We start from the raw sequence: 18853 nt of genomic DNA, 5'->3' as shown, positions 1-18853 counted from the left end.
GGGGCGGCCGCTGGAGGCGAGAGCCGCGTTGCTGGGCTGCTTCGCGCCGCGGCCGGCGAGAAAAACCAGCGCTGGAGGGTGGGGAAGCGCACAAGGGAGCCTTGTGCCCGCTGCCTCCCCCGGGCTGCCCCGGGCTCAACGCCGGCGCCACGAGGCCGCGGTGGTGGGCGCTTGGCCGAGGAGGTGCGAGGCGGCGGCCAAGCTCCTTTCCCGAAAGCGCGCTGCCGGTGGAGCTGGGATGGGCGGCGCCCGCCGAACAAACGACCCGGGGCAGCTTCCGTTCTCACGGCGGCTCCCGGTGCCCCCCGCGCTGGGCGGCGGGGGTTTCCCCGTGGGGACGGGGTCCCGCTCCCCACAGCGGCTGCGTCGGGATGGAGCGCGAGGGCAGAGAGCGCCGCCGCCTCCAGCCCCGGGGCACCCGGCCCAGCCGCCCCCAACGACGGGTGTCCGCGTGCGGGGCTCCTTCAGCCGGGGTCGCGGCTCGGACAGGGAAAAAAAAAATATAGGAAGTAATTTATTTTTGGGCAGCGGAGGGTGGGGACCTGCTGTCCCGCTCTGGCTGGGCCAGGGAACGGCCCCGGCATGAAGGATCCTGTTTCCAGGAGCCGACGCTGGATTTGCTCCTGGGCCGGAGCCCACGGGAGGTGGAGGCCGGGTCCGGTCCAGCTCGGTGGTGTCGCGCGTCGCTATAAATAGCGAAGGGAGCGTGGGAGGAGGGTCCCGGCTCCCGGCGCAGGGGGACGTCGTCTGCCTGTGTGGGGGGCAGCCGCTCTGAGAGACCCCCAGGGACAGTGCCCTCGCGAGCGGACCCCTCTCCGTCGCAAAGGTGATGGTGGATTCTGGCTTTTTCTTCCCTTGGGGGAAAATACCGGCCTGCTGCAGTCAGCGCCCTGCGTCGGCGGCTGTGCGGTCTGAAATCCCGCAGCCTCCTCTGCTCCAGGCTGAGCAGCCCCAGCTCTCTCAGCCTGGCCTCACAGCAGAGCTGCTCCAGCCCTCCCAGCATCTGCGTGGCCTCCTCTGCACCCTCTCCAACAGCTCCACGTCCTTCTGCTGTTGGGGGCTCCAGAGCTGGACGCAGCGCTGCAGGGGGGTCTCACCAGAGCGGAGCAGAGGGGCAGAATCCCCTCCCTCGCCCGCTGCCCGCGCTGCTGGGGGTGCAGCCCAGGGTGCCGTTGGTTTCTGGGCTGTGAGCGCACATCGCCGGCTCGTGTTGAGCTTCTCGTCCACCGTCACTCCCAAGTCCTTCTCCTCAGGGCTGCTCTCATCCATTCCTCCCCCAGTCTGTGCTGGTACTGGAGATTGCCCCAACCTAGGACCTTGCCCTTGGCCAGGTTGAACTCCATGAGGTTGGCACGGGCCCACCTCTCCAGCCTGTCCAGGTCCCTCTGCATGGCATCCCTCCCCTCCAGCGTGTTGACGGCACCACACAGCTTGGTGTTGTCAGCGATCTTGCTGAGGGTGCACTCTGCCCCACTGTCCATGTCCTTGATGAAGATGCTGAGTAGACCCTTGAGGAACAGCACTCATCACTGGTTTCCACCTGGGCGTTGAGCTGTTGACTGTAACTCTTCGGATGTGACCATCCAGCCAATTCCTTCTCCATCCATCAAACCCGTATCTCCAGTTTGGCGTTCTGAAGGTTGTTGGAGACCATACGAAAGGCCTTACAGAAGTCCAAGTAGACAACATCTGTAGCTCTTCCCTTGTCCGCTGACGCAGCTGCTCCATCACTGAAGGCCACCAGACTGGTCTGGGGAAGGCACGCTGGCTGTGTCTAACCACCTCCCTGCCTTCTACGTGTTTTGGCCTGTCTTCCAGGAGGGCCTGCTCCGTGATTAGGACAGCACGAAGCGCTCTGAGGACTTGCTGGGCTTGGGTGGGGAGGAGTTGGGCAGCAGCACTGGGCCTGCTCCCCGGCCAAGCCTGGTCTGCGCGGGAACCGGCGCCGCTGGCTGGGGCGGGACGTGGCGCGGCGCAGGAAGGGTTAACCAGAAGCCGGCAGGTTTCTTGGTTTGAATTCCTCCTGGATGGTGGTGGCACGGCAGCCTCAGCTTCCAGCTCTGGTCTCGCCCACCTCCAGCGACGCCCCCAACCCCTTTTGTCTCCGTCTTCTCCGTCGGCAAAGAAAAACCCATCAGCGCCTGGGCCTGTGGCTCCTGGCTCCTCAGCGTGGCCTTTCCCTGCTTTTCCTGGATAAAAAGGGGACAACGTCCCCGGAGACGCTCGCCCCGGTTGTCCCACCGGGCTGGGTCTCGGTCACCCGGTGCCCGTCCCCATCCTCCCCGGGGAGCCCGCCGGGGATGCTGGCAGGCGGCCCCACCACCTCTGCGCGCCGGGTCGGTCGCTGGTGCCCGGGTTCGCACCGCCCGCGGCTCCTTGGCCCCTTCCCCGCTGACCCCCCGGCCGCTCTCCGCCCGCAGGTTTTTGGGAGAAGCACGGGTGCCCCTGCGAGATGTCCTGTCCTCGCCCAGCCTGGCGGCCTCCTACAACCTGCCCTTGCTGGACACCAAGAAGCAGAGCACTGGGGTGAGTCCCTGCGCGGGGACCAGTACCAGCAGCGCCCCTACCAGCTGCAGCTCCCAGTTGGACACCAGTTGTCCCACTCTGGGCTGTTTGGCTTTTAGATTTACCGTTCTGGGAGCAAAACCAGCGCCCTGGGGAGGGGTGCAACTGGGAGCCGCTTGGTCTGTGCTCTCACGGGGACTCCTGCTCCGTACTGGGGGACTCACCTCCCCACAGCTGGGGACGCCCCGGCGCCCGCGTACCCACGGGACCGGGATGTCCACGCCGCGTGGCCGGCGGGCTCTGCCGTGCAGCGTCCGCCCCGCCTCAGCCTGGGGTTGCGATCTCGCGGGACGAGGAGGTCCCCACTGGGCTCGGATCCCCGGAGAGCGTTTCTGGACGCCCCTGTGATGATTTTTTCCTTTCTTGCAGGCTTTCCTCGTCCTGCAAGTGTCCTACATCCCCCCGCCGGGAGCCGCCCCCCTCTTCCCCCCTCCAGCCCCACCAGAGCCGGCACCGGCTGCTGCTGAGTCCGACGCGGTCACCGGTAACCAGAAACCTTCGCGTCCCTCACCGGGGGGATGTGACCCCCCCGTAACACCACGTTTTTCCCAGTTAGACTCCTCACCTTGCGGTCCCGCCGCCCAGCCCCACCCCGCTCGCGTTCTCCATCCCCTTTCTCACCCTGCACAGAGACGGCCGGAGAGGAGGAGACGGAGGATCAGGCGGCGACAGGGGATGAGACAGAGCCCTCCTCCTCCTCGGGGCCACCGGGCTCCGAGCCCCCCTCGCTGCCCCGCAAGCTCCCCGCGCACCACGTCCAGGGGCTGAAGAAGAGGAGGAGGAGCTCGCCCCAAAAGCCTCTGCCCAACAAGCCGCAGGACTTCCAGGTGAGATGAGGTTGGTGGGGATGAGCCTCCCCAGAGCCCCCCAGCCTGTCCCTGTGGGGCTTCGTCACCTGGGAGGTGCCACCCAAGGTGCCCATCCCAGTGTGGGACCGACCCCAGTGACCCCCTGCCCTGTCCTCCCGCCCGTCCCAGATCAGGGTGAGGGTCATCGAGGGCCGACAGCTCCCCGGGGTCAACATCCGGCCCGTGGTGAAGGTGACGGCCGCCGGGCAGACCAAGAGGACCAGGATACGCAAAGGCAACAGCCCCTTCTTTGATGAGGTGAGGGGAGGTGGACTCCTTGTGTTGGGGTCTCTGACGGAAGCCCAAGGGACGGGACGCGGCAGTGGGGGCTGCGGTGGGAGAGAAGCCCAGGCAGTGGCAGGGAGCCCTTCGGCAGGTCCGGCGTCCCCTGCCTCCACGCAGGGCTCATCTTGGTCACCTCCCAAGGTGACCCACATGTCCCAGAGCTGTGGTGGCCTGGCGGCACGTCCTGGGCAGGGCTGGGTGAGCAGCGCAGCGGGGCGCGCAGGACGGGTACGCTCGGACAGCCTCAAGCGACTCGACCCCAGCCCCGTCCCCAGAGCGGATGCTCCGAGCCCGCCTTTTGGGTTGTCCCCAGAGCTGCTTCAGCCTGCCCCTGCGCTGTGTTCGGAGACCCCCCCTCCCCAGGAGAGCTGGTCTGGATGTGCTTTTGTGAACCAGCCCAGCAAAAGCAAACTGGAGGCCGTCGCTCGTTGGGGTGCACCTGGCACAGCCCCTTCGGGAGCCTGTTGCCATCAAGGCGTGGGGGTCTGGCCTCCCAGGAGGGGAAGAGGCGCTGGCCTGTGGAATCGGGGGGGTGGGAGATGCTGGGAGGCGCGCACGTGCCCCAAGGGGAGGCTGGGCCAGACCTCTGCCTCGCATCCCCACCCCTCTTTCCTGCAGACCTTCTTCTTCAACGTCTTCGAGTCACCGTCCGAGCTGTTTGACATGCCCATCTTCATCACGGTGAGCTTCGGCAGCCGCCGTCCTGCCGCTGGGGAGGGCCGGGGCGGTGCTGGGGCCGTCAGCCTGTCCCTCGTCCTGCAGAGCCCCAGAAGTGTCCCCGTATTTCCCCGGGCGGGCACAGAGTGGGGTCCTCCGCCCTGGGAGGGTTTGGGCTAGATTCACTGCTTTTCCTGATTTTCGACTGCAGGTTGTGGACTCTCGCTCTTTCCGGACGGACTCGGTGATCGGCGAGTTCCGGGTAAGGCCGCCCTGGCGCCTCTTCCCCTCCGCGTTCCGCCGCGCCGGCCCCGGGCGAACGCTGGTGTTTCTGTTCTGTTTTGTGCACAGATGGACGTCGAGACCGTTTACTCCGAGCCAAGTGAGCCCAGCGGGCGGTCGGGGTCCAGGCCAGGGTCACCTCCTGCGGCGGGGGGGAGTCGCTTTGGGAAACCCTTTTCTGGGGCCAAACATAGGGAAAATGCAGGCGCACATGGCAGCTGTCCCACAGATGAGCCCAGACGTGTCCCCACGTCCCTCGTCACCACCCGTGTCTCGTCCCGTTCCCAAGAGCCACGTCCCGGAGGCTCTCAAACCGTTGTGCCGCCCGCTCGCTGGGAGAACGCCCCGCCGGGGCAGCCTGACCCAGTATTTGTCGTGAGCCCTCCTCATTATTTTAGCTTTGATCTTATCTCAAAGATAATTTGACCGTGGAGATGAATTTCCTACGCTGATCACTGCAGCGAAAAGCTTGCTGATCCTAGCTGTAAGGAGTTCACAAGGCGAATCTCTTGAGAACACGCTCTGACTCGCGGTCAGCCCTGAAGTGGTCGGGCAGCTGGACTAGATGGTGGTTGTAGATCCCTTCCACTGAATCATGGAATTGTGGAATTATTTAGATTGGAGAAGACCTTTGAGATCGTCGGGTCCAACCCTAAACCTGTCTGTCGCGTTGCGTTCGGTTCTGTTGGATTCGATTCACTTCTGTACAAAATGGATGTAGAGTTTGTTATTAAAAACCCACCCAACAGCGTCCGTGGAGCCATCTCCCTGCCTGTCCGAGGCCCAGCACCTGGGTCTCCGTCTCTTTTCTCCCCCAGAACACGCGTTCCTCAGGAAATGGCTGTTACTGTCTGACCCCGAGGACTTCTCGGCGGGGGCCAAGGGCTACCTGAAGGTCAGCCTCTTCGTGCTGGGGCCTGGAGACGAAGCTCCTGTGAGTATCGCGCCAGCCGCCATGGGGGGACCTTCCAGCTGTGGTACTCCACTGCCCTGGGCCACCAAACCCACGCCTGTTCCTTGGGAACCTGCAGCGTTGATCTTCCTCCGTTTTGGGGACAAGGTGCTGGATTTTGGGGTTCGTTTCAGGACTTTTGGGAAGCTTGGCTGTGTTTTCCTCTTGTCCTGTTGTGCTGCAGCTGGAGAAGAAGGAGGTTTCTGAAGACAAGGAAGACATCGAGGGCAACCTCCTGCGCCCCACCGGGGTCACCCTGCGAGGAGCTCACTTCTGCCTGAAGATCTTCAAAGCGGAAGATTTGCCCCAGAGTAAGCGTTTGCTGTGCTTTCCCTTTCCTCTCCGCATCCGGCCCTTGGCACCGCGGCGAGTCGCAGCGTGCCGGAGAGGAATAAGGGCACGGACAGGGAAACTTTATCCATCGCCTTGGTCCAAAGCCCTTGCGGATATCGGTCAGTTGTACCGTACTGGGAGACAGGTCTTTTACTGGTGCAAACTGGTTTTACCTCCTGCTCCTCCCCACCTGGCTCAATGGAGACGCGGAGCCCGGCCGGTGGGACCGTCCGGAGAGCCGGCGCCGTCCGGATGCCGCGCGCTTCCACGGGCTCTCAGCCTCTCCTTCCCCTCCCAGTGGATGACGCCGTCATGGACAACGTCAGGCAGATCTTCGGCTTCGAGAGCAACAAGAAGAACCTGGTCGACCCCTTTGTGGAAGTCAGCTTCGCGGGGAAGACGGTGAGCAGCTGGAGCGGGGCAGCCCCTCCGCGTCCCTGTGCCGACACGGCAACCGTGCCCGGGGAAGATGTGGTCACAGCGTGGGGAGAAGCTGGGCCTTTGCCTCGCTGGCGTGTTTGCGAAGGTCTCGCCGGTCCTCGCCGCGCCCCGAGCGATGCCGGGCTGCACCGCAGCAGGTTCCTCGCTGGGCTCCTCGGGGTGCTGTTGCCTTAAAGATGGGGATGGAGAGGCCGAGCTGCGTGCGAGCGGCTGCGCTGCTCTGCTTGACGCCAGCGGCTGGCTGTCCCCACGCCCCCCAGTGTCCCCCCGTGACCAGCCGGGGCACGGAGGTGGCTCCGGGTGGCTTTGCAGAGCCTCGTCCTGCTCCGTTTGCTGCGGGTCCCCTCCGGAGCCATCGCCAAGCGCGACGTTTGCCGCACAGCAACGCTGCAGGGCTGGGAGCCCCCCGCCCCTAAACCTTCCCTGGGGCCAGGGCCCGGGGGCGACAGCCGCTCGGGGCGTTGTCCTGAGCAAACACAGCGGGAAGGGGGGGAGTTTCTGGCGGTCCCGGGGAGATGAGACCCCCGAGCAGCCCGCAGCATCCTCTGCCCGCTCACAGAGGGGTTTGCCCACGCGAGGCAGAGCCCCACCGGGCCGCTCGTCACACGGAGTCTGCGTTTTGGGATCTGAGGCTTCCCAGCCCCACGGACGGGGCCTGGGGCAGCCCTGCTTTGCTGCGAGCGCTGGGGGGCCGCTCACTTTTCATCCCCTCTCTCGCCCTTGCAGCTCTACTCGAGGATCCTGGAGAAGAACGCCAACCCGCAGTGGAACCAGCGCCTGACGCTGCCGGCGATGGTGAGCACGGGTCCCCCCAGGGCCCCCTGCCCGCTCATCTCCCCCCCGCCGCTCACTACTCCTCTCCTGCCTCTTTTCCCAGTTCCCTTCCATGTGTGAGAAGATGAGGATCCGGGTGACCGACTGGTGAGCGGGGAGGGGGCTTGCGCCTGGCCACGGGGAAGGCCGAGCTGGGGGAGTGGGATGGGCAAGGGGAGACCCCCCGGGCAGACCCCCCCGCTCCACGGCGCGCTGGTTGCGTTGCAGGGACCGCCTGACGCACAACGACACCATCGGCACCGCCTACCTCTGCATGTCCCAGATCTCGGCCCCCGGCGGGGAGCTGGAGGGTAAGGGGGGCAGCGGGGGAGGGATTTGGGGCGCATGGCTGCCGAGCAGCACCGCATGCGTGTGGCTGGAGGTTGGCGTTGGCTTGGAGGACGACGCAGCCGCCGTGGTCCCGGCCACGTCCCGGGTGCGAGGCGGGACGGGGCGTGGGGGTTGCACCGCCCTGTGGTCCCCTTTCTGCTTGGACTCCACCGCTCCTTGTTTGTGGTTTTGAAGATCTGCAGATCTTCCTGGGGCCGTGGGGATGGGGGGCTGCAGTGCACCAGAGGTTTTGCTTCCTCTTTTCGCCGCTGAGCGGAGGTGGCCGTGGTCCCCTCTGGTTGGTGACGGGCAGCGGGGTCACCGCTCCTGGAAGATGCCACGTCCCAGCCGCGCGTGTCCCCGCTGGCGCCTCCTCCTTCGGTGGCGTTCAGGGGGCTGTGGCGGGTGGGACAGGGGCTCAGGCCCAGCTGGTGCTGAGGGTGCCGGTTCAAGTCCCAGGGGCTTTCCGAAGCGAAGGGCCACGGCGGGGACGCTGGCAGGGATCGGCTGGGTGACGCTGGCGGTGCCACCTGTGCCGAGCCGGGGGGCGGGGGCTGCCCAGAGCCAGGGCAGGGCCAGGAGCAGAGGCTGCCCTAACCCGCATGGACATCTGCCGCTAACGAGCTTCGGGGGCACCCGCAGCCCCCTCAGGCCTCCCCTCGCTCTGCTCCCTTCGCTTTGTGCATCTCTGAGACCCTTGGGTGCCCTGCAGACCCCAGCCTCATCATGAGCGTCCCCGCGCCGCACGGCCGCCCGATGGGGCTGCCAGGAGCCGCCGGGGCTGGAGCGCGGCGCAAAGCTGTGGCCACGCGTCCCGCAGCCCGCGTCCCCCCCAGCACCGCCCGGCCGTGCATGCAGGTGTGCAGTTGGGGTGCAGCACCGTTTTCCATCGGGATCCTTGTGTGTGCAGCCCACGTCTTCCCCGGTGGAAGTGCAGCTCCTGGGCTGGGCTGGAGAGAGAGAGGGGGACCAGGGAGGGAAGAGGAGGCCGAGACCCCCTCTGAGACCTGCTTGACCCCGAGGAGGTGCCAAGGAACTGTGGGTCCCACCCGCCCTGTGGCTCCGTCCAGCTTGTGCAACACGCCGGGCGTCCTTCGGGGATGCTCGGATTCGGTTTCACCCCAACCCCGCGGCCTCCGGGGGGGTGACAGGGCGTAGGATCCCAGAATCGTTTAGGTTGGAAAAGACTTTTAAGATCGGTGAGTCCAACCGTAAACCGAACGCTGCCGAGGCCACCGCTAACCGTGTCCCCGGGCACCGTGTCTACACGGCTTTCAAACCCCTCCAGGGACGGGGACCCCACCGCCTCCCCAGGCAGCCTGGTCCAGTGCCTGGTGACTCTTTCAGTGAAGAAATTTTCCCTGATATCCAGTCTATCTAACAACCTCCCTCTTTCTCTCTGCCTCTCCAGCATCTTGCCCATGGAAGCACCCACCCCCGTTTCCGTAACCCCCCTCCTCTCCTCGCGCTCCTCCGCCGGCCCTCCCTAACCTCTCTCCATTTCTTTGTGCCCCAGATGAGGTTCCTGCTCTCGCGAAGCCTCTGAAGGCCGCAGACCGTACGTCCCCTTAGCCTCTCGGTTTGCAGTCACCGCTTGGTCCTTGTTTCGCCGCCTCAGCTGCGTCGGGGCCGGCGCGCTGGGCGAGCGTCGGCTGCGTCGTGCCTGGACGCCGGGGCGGGAAGAGGGGACGGCTCCAGCATGGCCTCCCCCTGCCCCCCGGCAGCGGGGAAAGGGCTCCACTGCCCTTCCCCACGGCGGGTGTGGGGTGTCCGCCTTGGGCGGCGGTGCCGTGGCGGTTCAGCGCGTGTTGTGTGTTGGGGCAGCTGCGCGCGGGGACGCCGGCAAAGTGACGCTGCCCTTCTCTGGGGACCCCTCCTGGGAGCGGGGAGCTCTCTGCCCCCCGCGCAGCCCCACGCCCCCCTTGTCTTTCTCCCGCACAAAGGTAAGCGGCCGTAGGACTCAAAGGGGGTGAAAAAGCTACAGCATTTTGGTGGCCTCCGGCCGCACGCGTGTGGTCCCCACGGTTCTGCGGCGACGCCCCGCGGGCCGCGTCTCCGTCCTTCGGGGTGCTCTAACGGCTCTTTTCCCCTGCGATCCCCAGCGGACGACGGGCTGGGGTTCCTGCCGACCTTCGGGCCCTGCTACATCAACCTCTACGGCAGCCCCCGGGAGTTCACCGGCTTCCCCGACCCTTACGAGACGCTCAATTTAGGAAAGGTGACGGCGGCTTCCTTCCGGCGCGACCTAAACTAAACCGCCGCTCCTCCTCGCCCAAAGCGAGCTGACCTTAACCCAGACTGGCTTTGCTGTGAGGAGCCCGCCCCGCGTTTTCCGGCTGCCCCCGCTGGCTAACCTCCCCTCCACGCTGCTCTGCTGCCCAGTCACGCTCTACCTTGGACGTGCTTGCCTGATCTCACTCCTCTGCAACGAAGCCCGTTGGAAGCAAAGGTGGGGAGGGGGCACTGGGGTCCTGACGCCTGTCCCTGGTCTACCCCAAGGGCGAGGGGGTTGCCTATCGTGGCAGGATACTGGTGGAGCTGGAGACCAAACTGGTGGAGCACGTGGAGCAGAAGGTGGAGGACATTTCCGCGGATGACGTCCTGCGGGTAGAGGTAACGGGGCTCCGTGGGGTGACCATGGGGGTCTGGCACTGGCATGGCGCGCGGGGCACCAGGGAAGGGTGCTGGTCCTGGGTGGGAGATGTCCCGTGAGCGGTGCAGTGGTCGGTGAGCTGCGGAGGGTGTTTCCTGCTGCGTCTCCATCCCAAGGTGTCCAACGTGCTCCATCTGAGGTGCTGCACGGCAGCGAGCAGACCCCGGTTAACATAGAGGGGTGGGAGACTGGCCTCAACCCAGGCGCTGTTGCACATGTGCTCCTTTTGCCCGTTTCTTCCGGTCTAAACTCCATGTTGGATGGAGAGGTCTAGCCTTCTCCTTTGTCAGGTTTTTCCCTAAACCTCACCCAGAATTCCCTTGCTGCAGCTTACGCGTTTCTTCCCCGCAATAACCTTTCCGTCTCAGAGGCTTTGCCGGCTCGAGGTGTGCCGGGCCAAGAGTCTGTGCGTAGGAGAGCGCTGGTGGTGCCTCCTCCGCGGACCCCGCCTTGTGCCTGTTGCAGAAGTACCTGCGCCGTCGGAAGTACTCCCTCTTCGCTGCCTTCTACTCGGCCACCATGCTCCAAGACGTGGACGATGCCATTCAGTTTGAGGTCAGCATCGGCAACTACGGCAACAAGTTCGACAACACCTGCCTGCCCTTGGCCTCCACCACGCAGTACAGCCGGGCCGTCTTCGACGGTGAGCGACACGGGGGTGACCGAGCGCTGGGCTGCCCGGGGAGGGTGTGGAGCCTCCATCCTTGGAGATATTCCAAACCCAACTGGAGGTGGTCCTGGACAACCTCCTCAAGGTGACCTTGCTTGAGCAGGGGTTGGACCGAATGAGCTCCAGAGGTCCTTGCCCACCTCAACCATGCTGCGAAGGGGAAATATGTGACTAGGGAGGGTGGGGAAGCCAGGACTGCTTGTCTCATCTCTGTGCTGGCTTGAAGTGGTTTTTGGGCAACACCTCGGCACTGACAGTGCCCGTTTCTCTTCAGGGAAGAGCCAGTACTTTGGGGTGGTCTTTCCCTGGCTCCTGTGGGGCTCTGGTTCTGGTGTGAGGTGTCCTCATCCCGCTGGCGTTGTTCTGCCGGTTTCTGGCCTCACTGCTCTGCAGGAGCTGCTGCAGCCGCGGGGGTTGGAGCACGTCCCTTTGGACCTTGGTGTGTGTTGCTCATAATTGGACATAATTCCCATTTTTTTCTCCAAAAGAGCCCCAGAGATGGGCTCCTGCCCAAGGCCAAATGCTGCACTGCGCCCCTTCGTCTCTGCTCCGGTCCTGAGGAGCGGGGTCCCCAGTCACTCCAGTGTCACGGGCTCACTGGTGTGCTGTGCCCTCCAGGCTGTCAGTATTACTACCTGCCCTGGGGCAACGTGAAGCCCGTGGTGGTGTTGTCGTCCTACTGGGAAGATACCAGCTGTCGGACGGATGCTCAGAACCTCCTGCACCACGCGGCAGACAGGCTGGTGAGTGCCGCGGCGGCAGGGAACGCTGTCCGCCTCTTTTCTGCATCCTGCCTGGGGGGACAGAGCGGGGACAGAGGCCATCTCCAGGCCGGGTCGGTTTGGGGTTTGATGGCTCTTGTGCTGCTGAGGGGAAATCTGTCAGCGTCCCGAGTGCCCCGCTCGCCCCGCGGAGTGAAGGGGGGAGAGGGACGGTGCTCATCCCCACTGGGGTGACGGGGCTGTGGATGCGGTGCCGTGCCGTGCCGCCCACCTGCCCACCCGCGCAAGCGCAGGAGAAAAGGACCTTCCTGCAGGTCCTGAGCTGCTGATGGCATGTCTTGCTGTATGTCGCTGTCTTTCCCCCCAGAGCTCCAACAGGAGCAAAAGTGGAGGTGCGGAGCCCCGGTGGGAGCAGAGCTGGGAGGGTCCTGGACGCGGGGTGGAGCGGGGCACCGGAGGGTTCACCCCTGTGCAGCTCCTCTTGCGGTCTATCCTGCAGGAAGCAAACCTGGAGAAGGTCCACCTTGCTCTGAAGGCCAACCGCTCGCCAAGTGAGCTGGACGCGCTGGGTGCCCAGCTGATGGACGACGTCATCGCCGACTGCAGGTACTTTCTGCCGGTTTTGACGGAGCCTGTTCACGCCGTCTGTTACGAGAGCGCTTATTGGTCTTGGAAGGGATGACTTGGCTTTTTTTTTGTCTCTGGAAAACACCGGCCGTTCGCTAACGTTTGCGTCGCAGGCTGCTGGGCCAAGGCACGGAGTTGAAAAGGTGACGTTTAAGGCAAATCATAAATCTCCAGCCTTCGCGCGGGGGCTGCAGCGTGGCTCGCCTGAATGAGCGGCGTTGTGTCGGGGTGGGAGCCGGAGCCGGGCCGGCCCAGCCAGAGGGACGCTGGGGCTGGTGGAGCGAGGGGGTTCTTGACTGAGTCTGGCGTGCGCCGCGCAGGGGACACCCCACCCACGCAGATCACCCGAGGGGCTGCGCGCGGGTGTTGTGTGCTGGACCAGGGGACGGGGATGTGGCAGGGCTGGGTGGCACAGCCGTCCCTCCATCCCCACGTGCGTCTGCCCGTGGCGCGTCTCGGCGGGCGTTGTTGGGCAAGGGATATCGTCCTTCTCGGTCATCACGCCGTGAAAATGGGGCTTCAGGACCCCGATCCCACCCCGCGCGGGAACGCTGCGGCTGGCCGCGGGTCGGGGCCTGGGGGCAAGAGGAGCGTTAACAACGGCGGCACCGTAAATCATTGCGTTGTGGGAAAACCTCTAAACGGCTCAGCGCAGCGAGGATCCTCCTGGACTCCCAAAGCATTTATCCGGCAGCTTGAATCGATTTATATTCAAATGTGTGTGTGCCGCGGTGTGCGTGGCTCAGCCGGGGCTCCGGCCTGCCTGCTGTGGGTGATGCGCGGGGGCCGCAAGCGCGGTTTGAAGCCCCTTCGCTCTTGGCATTGCCGCGTTCCCCAAATGTGTCTTCGGTGGCTTGGTAATTCTTTGGAAACTTGCTGAAAAGGAGGAAGAAAAAAAAAGAGAGCAAAACTCCACGAGAGGGTGAGCGAGCTGCTAACGCCGCTCCTCTGCCCGTCCCGCAGCCTGTCCCTGCCCGACGTCCTGGCGAAGCCGGCCAGCACCCACCTGGACCAGAACATGTACCGGTTTCGCAGCACCAACCTGGAGCAGATAGCGAAGGCGGCCCTGAAGCTGAAGCACGAGGACTCGAGTCTGCTGGCGGCCCTGGAGCAGGCGGAGGACTGGCTCTCCAGGCTGAAGGCCATGGCGGAGGAGGTAACGCCGCTGTGGCAGGAGCAGTGATTCACCTTGGGGGTGGGCTTGGTCTTCCCAAGCTCTCCGTCATGGTGCTGTTTCGGTGTGATGACTGTGAGCGGTCGCCTGACGGTGCGGTGGGATGTGGAGAGGACGCTGCTCTTGCAGGCAGAGTCCTGGCCCCGCCACGCGAGGGTTGCAGCCGCATCCCACCCCAGCGGTGCAAACTGGGTTAGAAAGGCGCCAGCTTCGGCAGCCGGCCGGTGACGTTTAGCCTTGCTTAGTTCGGGCCGTGGTTTAGCGGACACGGTGGTGTTGGGTTGACGGTTGGACTTGATGACCTTGGAGGCCTCTTCCAACCTTAAGATTCTGTGACTCTATGATTCACGGCAGAGCTTTGCAGCACAGCCGGTAAAACCCTCAACCAAAGCTGCTGCAGCCACCCGGGCTGCGGAGGACAGGGCTCGGGGAAATGTGGGGCTGCTCCGCCCAGGCCAGACCCAGATGGAATCCGGAGCTGCTGAGATGGGGTTTGGGTCAACTGCTCTACCCCATGGGCTTGGCTTGGCAGCGGGACTGGGGCACGGCTGCTCTCCAGCCTCCCGGATCCCTCCCCGGCTGACGTTTTGGTTCGGAGCCCCCCTGGTCGGACACTCCGGCTTTTGTGTCTTCCAGCCCCAGAGCAGCCTGCCCGATATCGTGATCTGGATGCTGCAGGGAGACAAGCGCGTGGCGTACGCCCGCGTGCCAGCCCACGAGGTCCTCTTCTCCAGGAACATCTCCAACTGCTGCGGCAAGAACTGCGGGAAGCTGCAGACCATCTTCCTGAAGGTACCTTGGCCTCGACGCACGTGTGTGCCTGACGGTCATTTGTAAAACATCTTCCTGTTAAAAAAAATGGGCTGCGCTAACCCACCAGCCCCTGGGGCTCTGGGGACCCTCAGCCCCAGTTTCAGCCCCGTTGAAGCTGGTTCCTGCACAGCGAGAGCCTGGTTGTGCTTCTGGTGGAGCTCAGCTCCTCGTTCCCTGGCTCTGCAGCAGATCCCTGTAGATATCTTCCCATTTTCTGCAAGTTCCAGGACGACGAAGATGGGCGCACTTTGGCCCAGATGGTGCTTTTTTTTTTTTTTTTTTTTTTAAATATATATATTTTTAAAATGTTTTTCAAATTCCTGACCCTCTGCCACCCCAGGAAATTGAAGCTGCGGCCTCCTCTGCCAGGCACTTACTGAGCTTCTCCCACCTCAGATGATATTTCTGTGGCCTTTCGCCGCGTGCCAGCTTGGGAGCCAGCTTGAATTGCTGCTGAACAAGCTCTAAAAAAATAAAAGGAAATAAAATCAACTGAATAAACCCCACAACCCCAAGCCCAGCTGGCAGCAAAAGAAGAACCAAAATATATTGGTTTTTCTGTGCTTTAGCTCGGGATGGAAAACTAGCATCACTGGAGGGGAAAAAAGTGACGGAGAGAGGAAAAAAAAAGGGCAGTGAGGCATCTTCCTGCTTGTCGTTCCCATTTTTGCTGGAGCGTGCTGGCTGGGTTTGGTGTCCCGGCCCTGCAGGGTGTCCCACCAAGGCGCAGAACCCTGGCCACCCACGCTTTGAAGCTCTCAAGGTCGTCCCCAAAGGGCTCTGCACGCTGTTGATGCCGTCCCAGCTCCCAGGGATGCTCCGTGTCCCACCCACCCCACCGCGTCCCCGGCTGGGGCTACGGGGGCTTCGTACCCACCACCCCCCGGCATCCCCTGTTGATGTCCTCCTCGGGGATGCTAACGGGGCTCCGCCTTCGGCAGTACCCGCAGGAGGAGGCAATGGGTCCCAGGATCCCAGCCCAGATCCGGGTCCAGCTGTGGTTTGGCCTGTCGGTCGATGAGAAGGAGTTCAACCAGTACGCCGAGGGGAAGCTCTCCGTCTTCGCCGAAACCGTGAGCATCCTGCAGGGACCACCCCGCAAAAAACCCGAGAAGGGTTTTTTTTTCTCTTCGGCGTGGGCATTGGCTCCGCCATGGAGGGGAGGGGCTGGGCTGGACCACGAGTGAGGGCACTGCCGGGTGGGGGTCACATCAGCCCCTACCTACCATGAGAAGGAAGAGCTGGTTCCACCAGCATCCAGCCTGAAGGGCTGGGGAGGAGGTTGGTAACGAGCCGTAGAGCTGCGTCGTGGCTCCACATCTCCTTCCACCTGCTGGTGGGGGAAATCTGGGGGTGCCCGTGGGGACGGGGGGGCTGATGGGGGGGGTTAGGCTCTTCCCAGGAAGTCTGCCCTCAGCATGGGGCTCTCCAGGAAGGAAGGGATTATTATACCCCATGTCCCATGGGATTCCAAGAGGATTATTCATGGGCTTTTGTGCTGCCAACACAAAAACCCCCTCTGCTTTTGCTCCACCAGTATGAGAATCAGACCAAACTGGCACTGGTGGGGAACTGGGGCACCACCGGCCTGACCTACCCAAAATACTCAGATGTCACCGGCAAGATCAAGCTGCCCAAGGACAGCTTCCGCCCCTCCACGGGCTGGACCTGGGCCGGGGACTGGTTCATCTGCCCGGAGAAAACGTGAGTGATGGTTTTCTGCGAGGAGCAGAGCCTGGATGGGCTGTCCAGGGCACCCCAAACACCTGAGCAGATGCTAAGCTGGTGACAAGGTCACCCAGAAAGCTGGATGAAGGTCTGGGGTGCCATGGGGGTTCCTCATCTGCCTGCCCTGTCCTTGGTAGGCAATGGCGTTGGTGGAAAATACATCGCCTCTGTGCTGGGCGACATCCCCGGGGTGGTGGGTGCCTCAAAGATGCTCATGGGCATGGTGGCCCCAGCACCCAGCTCACCAGGGTGCCTGGGCAAGCGCCAAGATAAGGAGCTTTGGACATGGGACCCCAGCGGGGGGATGGGAGGGGGTGCTCAGCACGGCTCTGCCATCTTCTTCCACTGGAGTTACAGCCGGTGGTTTGGGCTTCGCCTCCACTGGGTTGCTGAGGTCTTGTGGGGCTTTGCTTGGTGCCTCTGGGGCAGAAGAGGTGCAGGAGGCAAAGCACGCCACACGCAGTGGCATGATGGGGTGGCATGATGGCCTATGCAAGGAGGTAGGACACGGGGCTGTGCTGCCCCTGACGCCCTGCATCTCCCTGGGCTGCAGGCTGCTGCACGACGTGGACGCCGGGCACCTGAGCTTCGTGGAGGAGGTGTTCGAGAACCAGGTCCGGCTGCCTGGAGGACAGTGGATCCACATGACCGACGCCTACACCGACGTGGTAAGGATGAAACTGACAGCCGGGGGCCGAGCACCACCGCGGGCGGCAGTGGCAGGAAGCCCCCGGGGGCTCATGGGAGGTTCAGGCGTCTGCTGGGCACCCTTTGGTTGAAAACACCCCTGTGTCCCGCAGAACGGGGAGAAGGTCCTGCCCAAGGATGAGATCGAGTGTCCTCCGGGCTGGAAATGGGAAGATGTGGAGTGGGACACCGACCTCAACAGAGCCGTGGATGAGAAAGGTACCAGGGAGCAGTTTTGGGTGCCTGGGTTGTCTTCATCCCCTTTCCTTTGCCCATTGTGGGGTTTCCTTCCATGGTCCCACCCAGCACCAGGGATGATAGCGTCCCCTCCGCGGCTGCGTGAGCTGCCCCACTGGCTTCAGGCCCTGGGGGTACCCTCTCCCACTCGCTCTGGCCGAAGTTGGGTCGGCAGTCACAATGGCAGCGTTTCTGCTGCTGGGGAAAGGCCAGGATGTTCTTCTGGAAGATCTTACCTGGTTTTTGGCAAAAGACAGGTGGAAAGCATCAGGCTAGAGAACACCTGAGACGGTTGCAAGCGTTGGGGTTGTCTGAGGAAGGGAGGATGGAGGGGAGAGTCCCCAGGCTGTGACTTTGAGCCAAGGGCTGGTGGGACACCATGAGTCCATCACCTGGGCATCCCCAGCAGGACACCTACTTTGGGCAGCAGCAGCAGTAGGTCGTTATCTGCGTGGAGCAGCGAACTAGGAAAGGGCGTCGTGCCTGGACAAACCTTTGCCATTAAGGCTCGTCCAGCCTGGACGTATGTGAAGAGAGGTCCCTGATGGGAGGCAAGGTGGGGGGGCTCTTCTCCCACCTTCACCCAGGTGTCCCTTTCTCCCCAAGGCTGGGAGTACGGCATCACCATCCCGCCGGACCGCAAGCCCAAGGCCTGGGTGCCGGCTGAGAAGATGTACCACACCAACCGGCGACGGCGCTGGGTGCGGCTCCGCCGGAGAGACCTCGCACAGATGGAGGCCATGAGGAAGGTAGGACGGGACCGGGGAGAAGAGGGTGAGAGCGGGCCAGGGCTGTGTCCCTCCATGTGGAGGGGGAGATGCTTGGCCTTCTGCAGAGACCTGCTGTGCCTCAGAGACCTGCTGATCTGTCTCTGTGGTTTCCACCATGGGGGTCAACATCTCCCCGAGGTGGAGACCACTCCAGGGGTGCTTGGTTGGGTTGTGGGATGGGACGGGGAGCTCCACCAGTGCCACCAAACATCTCGGACAATTGGGACTGGCAGAAGTCCCCAGTCTGCTCCCTCTCCCAGTCCTGCTTCCCTCTAGGTGGTGCAATTGGACTGCAAATGCCACCGAGCGCTGCCGCTCCTCACTCCCCGAGCCAGTTCCCCAAGACGCTTCCTTCCCTTTCCAGCGCTTCTTCCAGACAATTGTGGATGGAAAGCGTGGGGACCCCCTCTCACCCCATCCGCCACAGGGAAGCAAGTGTCACAGGGAGGCGTCACAGCCCTGGGGAGAAGAAGCCTTCACGGGCTTGTGACCGATGCCCTGGAGAGGATGTCCCATGGTGGTCCCCAGCCCAAGGACTCTTCTCCAAGTGGGGTTCACCCCAGGGAGGGGCTGGATCCCCAGGGGTGGACTTGGTAGTGTTAGGTTAGTGGTTGGACTCAATGATCTGAGGGTCTTTTCCAACCCAAATGGTTTGATGGATCTGTTCTGTGGGTTTAAGCTGGAGAGACACAGGGGGGACAGGAGGTGGGACAACCTCAGCAGGCAACAGCTTGAAGAAGCTGGAGCTGGGTTTGGATGGGCACAACCTTGGCCCTGGAGAGCCTCGTGCACGAGTGGCTTTGCCCCTTGGTGTCCCGCCGTCGTCACCTGCAGCGGGGCCGCGGGGCGGTGGGACCGAGCCCCCCCTGAGCCCCTGTCCCTGCCCGGCAGCACAAGCCGGAGGAGCTGGACGGGGAGGGCTGGGAGTACGCCTCGCTCTTCGGCTGGCGCTTCCACCTGAAGTACCGCCGGACCGACACCTTCCGCCGCCGTCGCTGGAGGCGCCGGATGGAGCCCCTGGAGCGCACCGGGGCCGCCGCCGTCTTCGCCTTGGAGGGGGCTCTGGTAGGTACCCACCTTTCCCCCAGAATTGCTGCCTGGGAGGGGGAGCCCGCTCCCGCCCTCCGTCCCATGGCGGGGAGCGGGCGCGGAGCAAAGCTCGTTATCTGCCGCCTGCGCCCGCCGCCGGTCGTTGGGCTGATGTTCTGGCTTTCTTAGCGCGCTGGATTTCGTAACGCTTTGGCTTCTCCGGCGACGGAACAGAAC

General features: G+C 63.6%; 1 protein-coding gene across 7 annotated transcripts in view; it reads left to right on the top strand.

Annotated features, from left to right (window-relative positions):
- Positions 1 to 18853, top strand: part of DYSF (dysferlin) — a 90863-nt gene that overhangs the window by 6475 nt on the left and 65535 nt on the right. For 4 of the 7 annotated variants that reach the window (XM_086747492.1, XM_086747489.1, XM_086747488.1 and 1 more), the window contains exons 4-29: positions 2421 to 2526; positions 2935 to 3049; positions 3196 to 3392; positions 3543 to 3671; positions 4317 to 4379; positions 4567 to 4617; positions 4707 to 4737; positions 5456 to 5571; positions 5774 to 5900; positions 6221 to 6324; positions 7090 to 7158; positions 7241 to 7284; positions 7405 to 7487; positions 9609 to 9724; positions 10006 to 10119; positions 10625 to 10802; positions 11448 to 11572; positions 12051 to 12157; positions 13142 to 13334; positions 13989 to 14144; positions 15107 to 15238; positions 15703 to 15869; positions 16447 to 16561; positions 16694 to 16799; positions 17424 to 17566; positions 18479 to 18652. In XM_086747492.1, the coding sequence (XP_086603618.1) occupies positions 2421 to 2526; positions 2935 to 3049; positions 3196 to 3392; positions 3543 to 3671; positions 4317 to 4379; positions 4567 to 4617; positions 4707 to 4737; positions 5456 to 5571; positions 5774 to 5900; positions 6221 to 6324; positions 7090 to 7158; positions 7241 to 7284; positions 7405 to 7487; positions 9609 to 9724; positions 10006 to 10119; positions 10625 to 10802; positions 11448 to 11572; positions 12051 to 12157; positions 13142 to 13334; positions 13989 to 14144; positions 15107 to 15238; positions 15703 to 15869; positions 16447 to 16561; positions 16694 to 16799; positions 17424 to 17566; positions 18479 to 18652 (3061 nt within the window). Of the gene's footprint in view, positions 1 to 2420; positions 2527 to 2934; positions 3050 to 3195; positions 3393 to 3542; positions 3672 to 4316; positions 4380 to 4566; positions 4618 to 4706; positions 4738 to 5455; positions 5572 to 5773; positions 5901 to 6220; positions 6325 to 7089; positions 7159 to 7240; positions 7285 to 7404; positions 7488 to 9022; positions 9065 to 9608; positions 9725 to 10005; positions 10120 to 10624; positions 10803 to 11447; positions 11573 to 12050; positions 12158 to 13141; positions 13335 to 13988; positions 14145 to 15106; positions 15239 to 15702; positions 15870 to 16446; positions 16562 to 16693; positions 16800 to 17423; positions 17567 to 18478; positions 18653 to 18853 lie in introns of all 7 variants that reach the window. The other 3 variants (XM_086747487.1, XM_086747490.1, XM_086747486.1) reach the window with 1 other exon arrangement.

The sequence above is a fragment of the Chlamydotis macqueenii genome, chromosome 4, assembly GCF_036417535.1.
Source record: "Chlamydotis macqueenii isolate bChlMac1 chromosome 4, bChlMac1.mat, whole genome shotgun sequence".
NCBI lineage: Eukaryota > Metazoa > Chordata > Aves > Otidiformes > Otididae > Chlamydotis > Chlamydotis macqueenii.
Note: the sequence above shows the minus strand (reverse complement) of the source record. Positions and strands in the feature narration are given on the sequence as shown.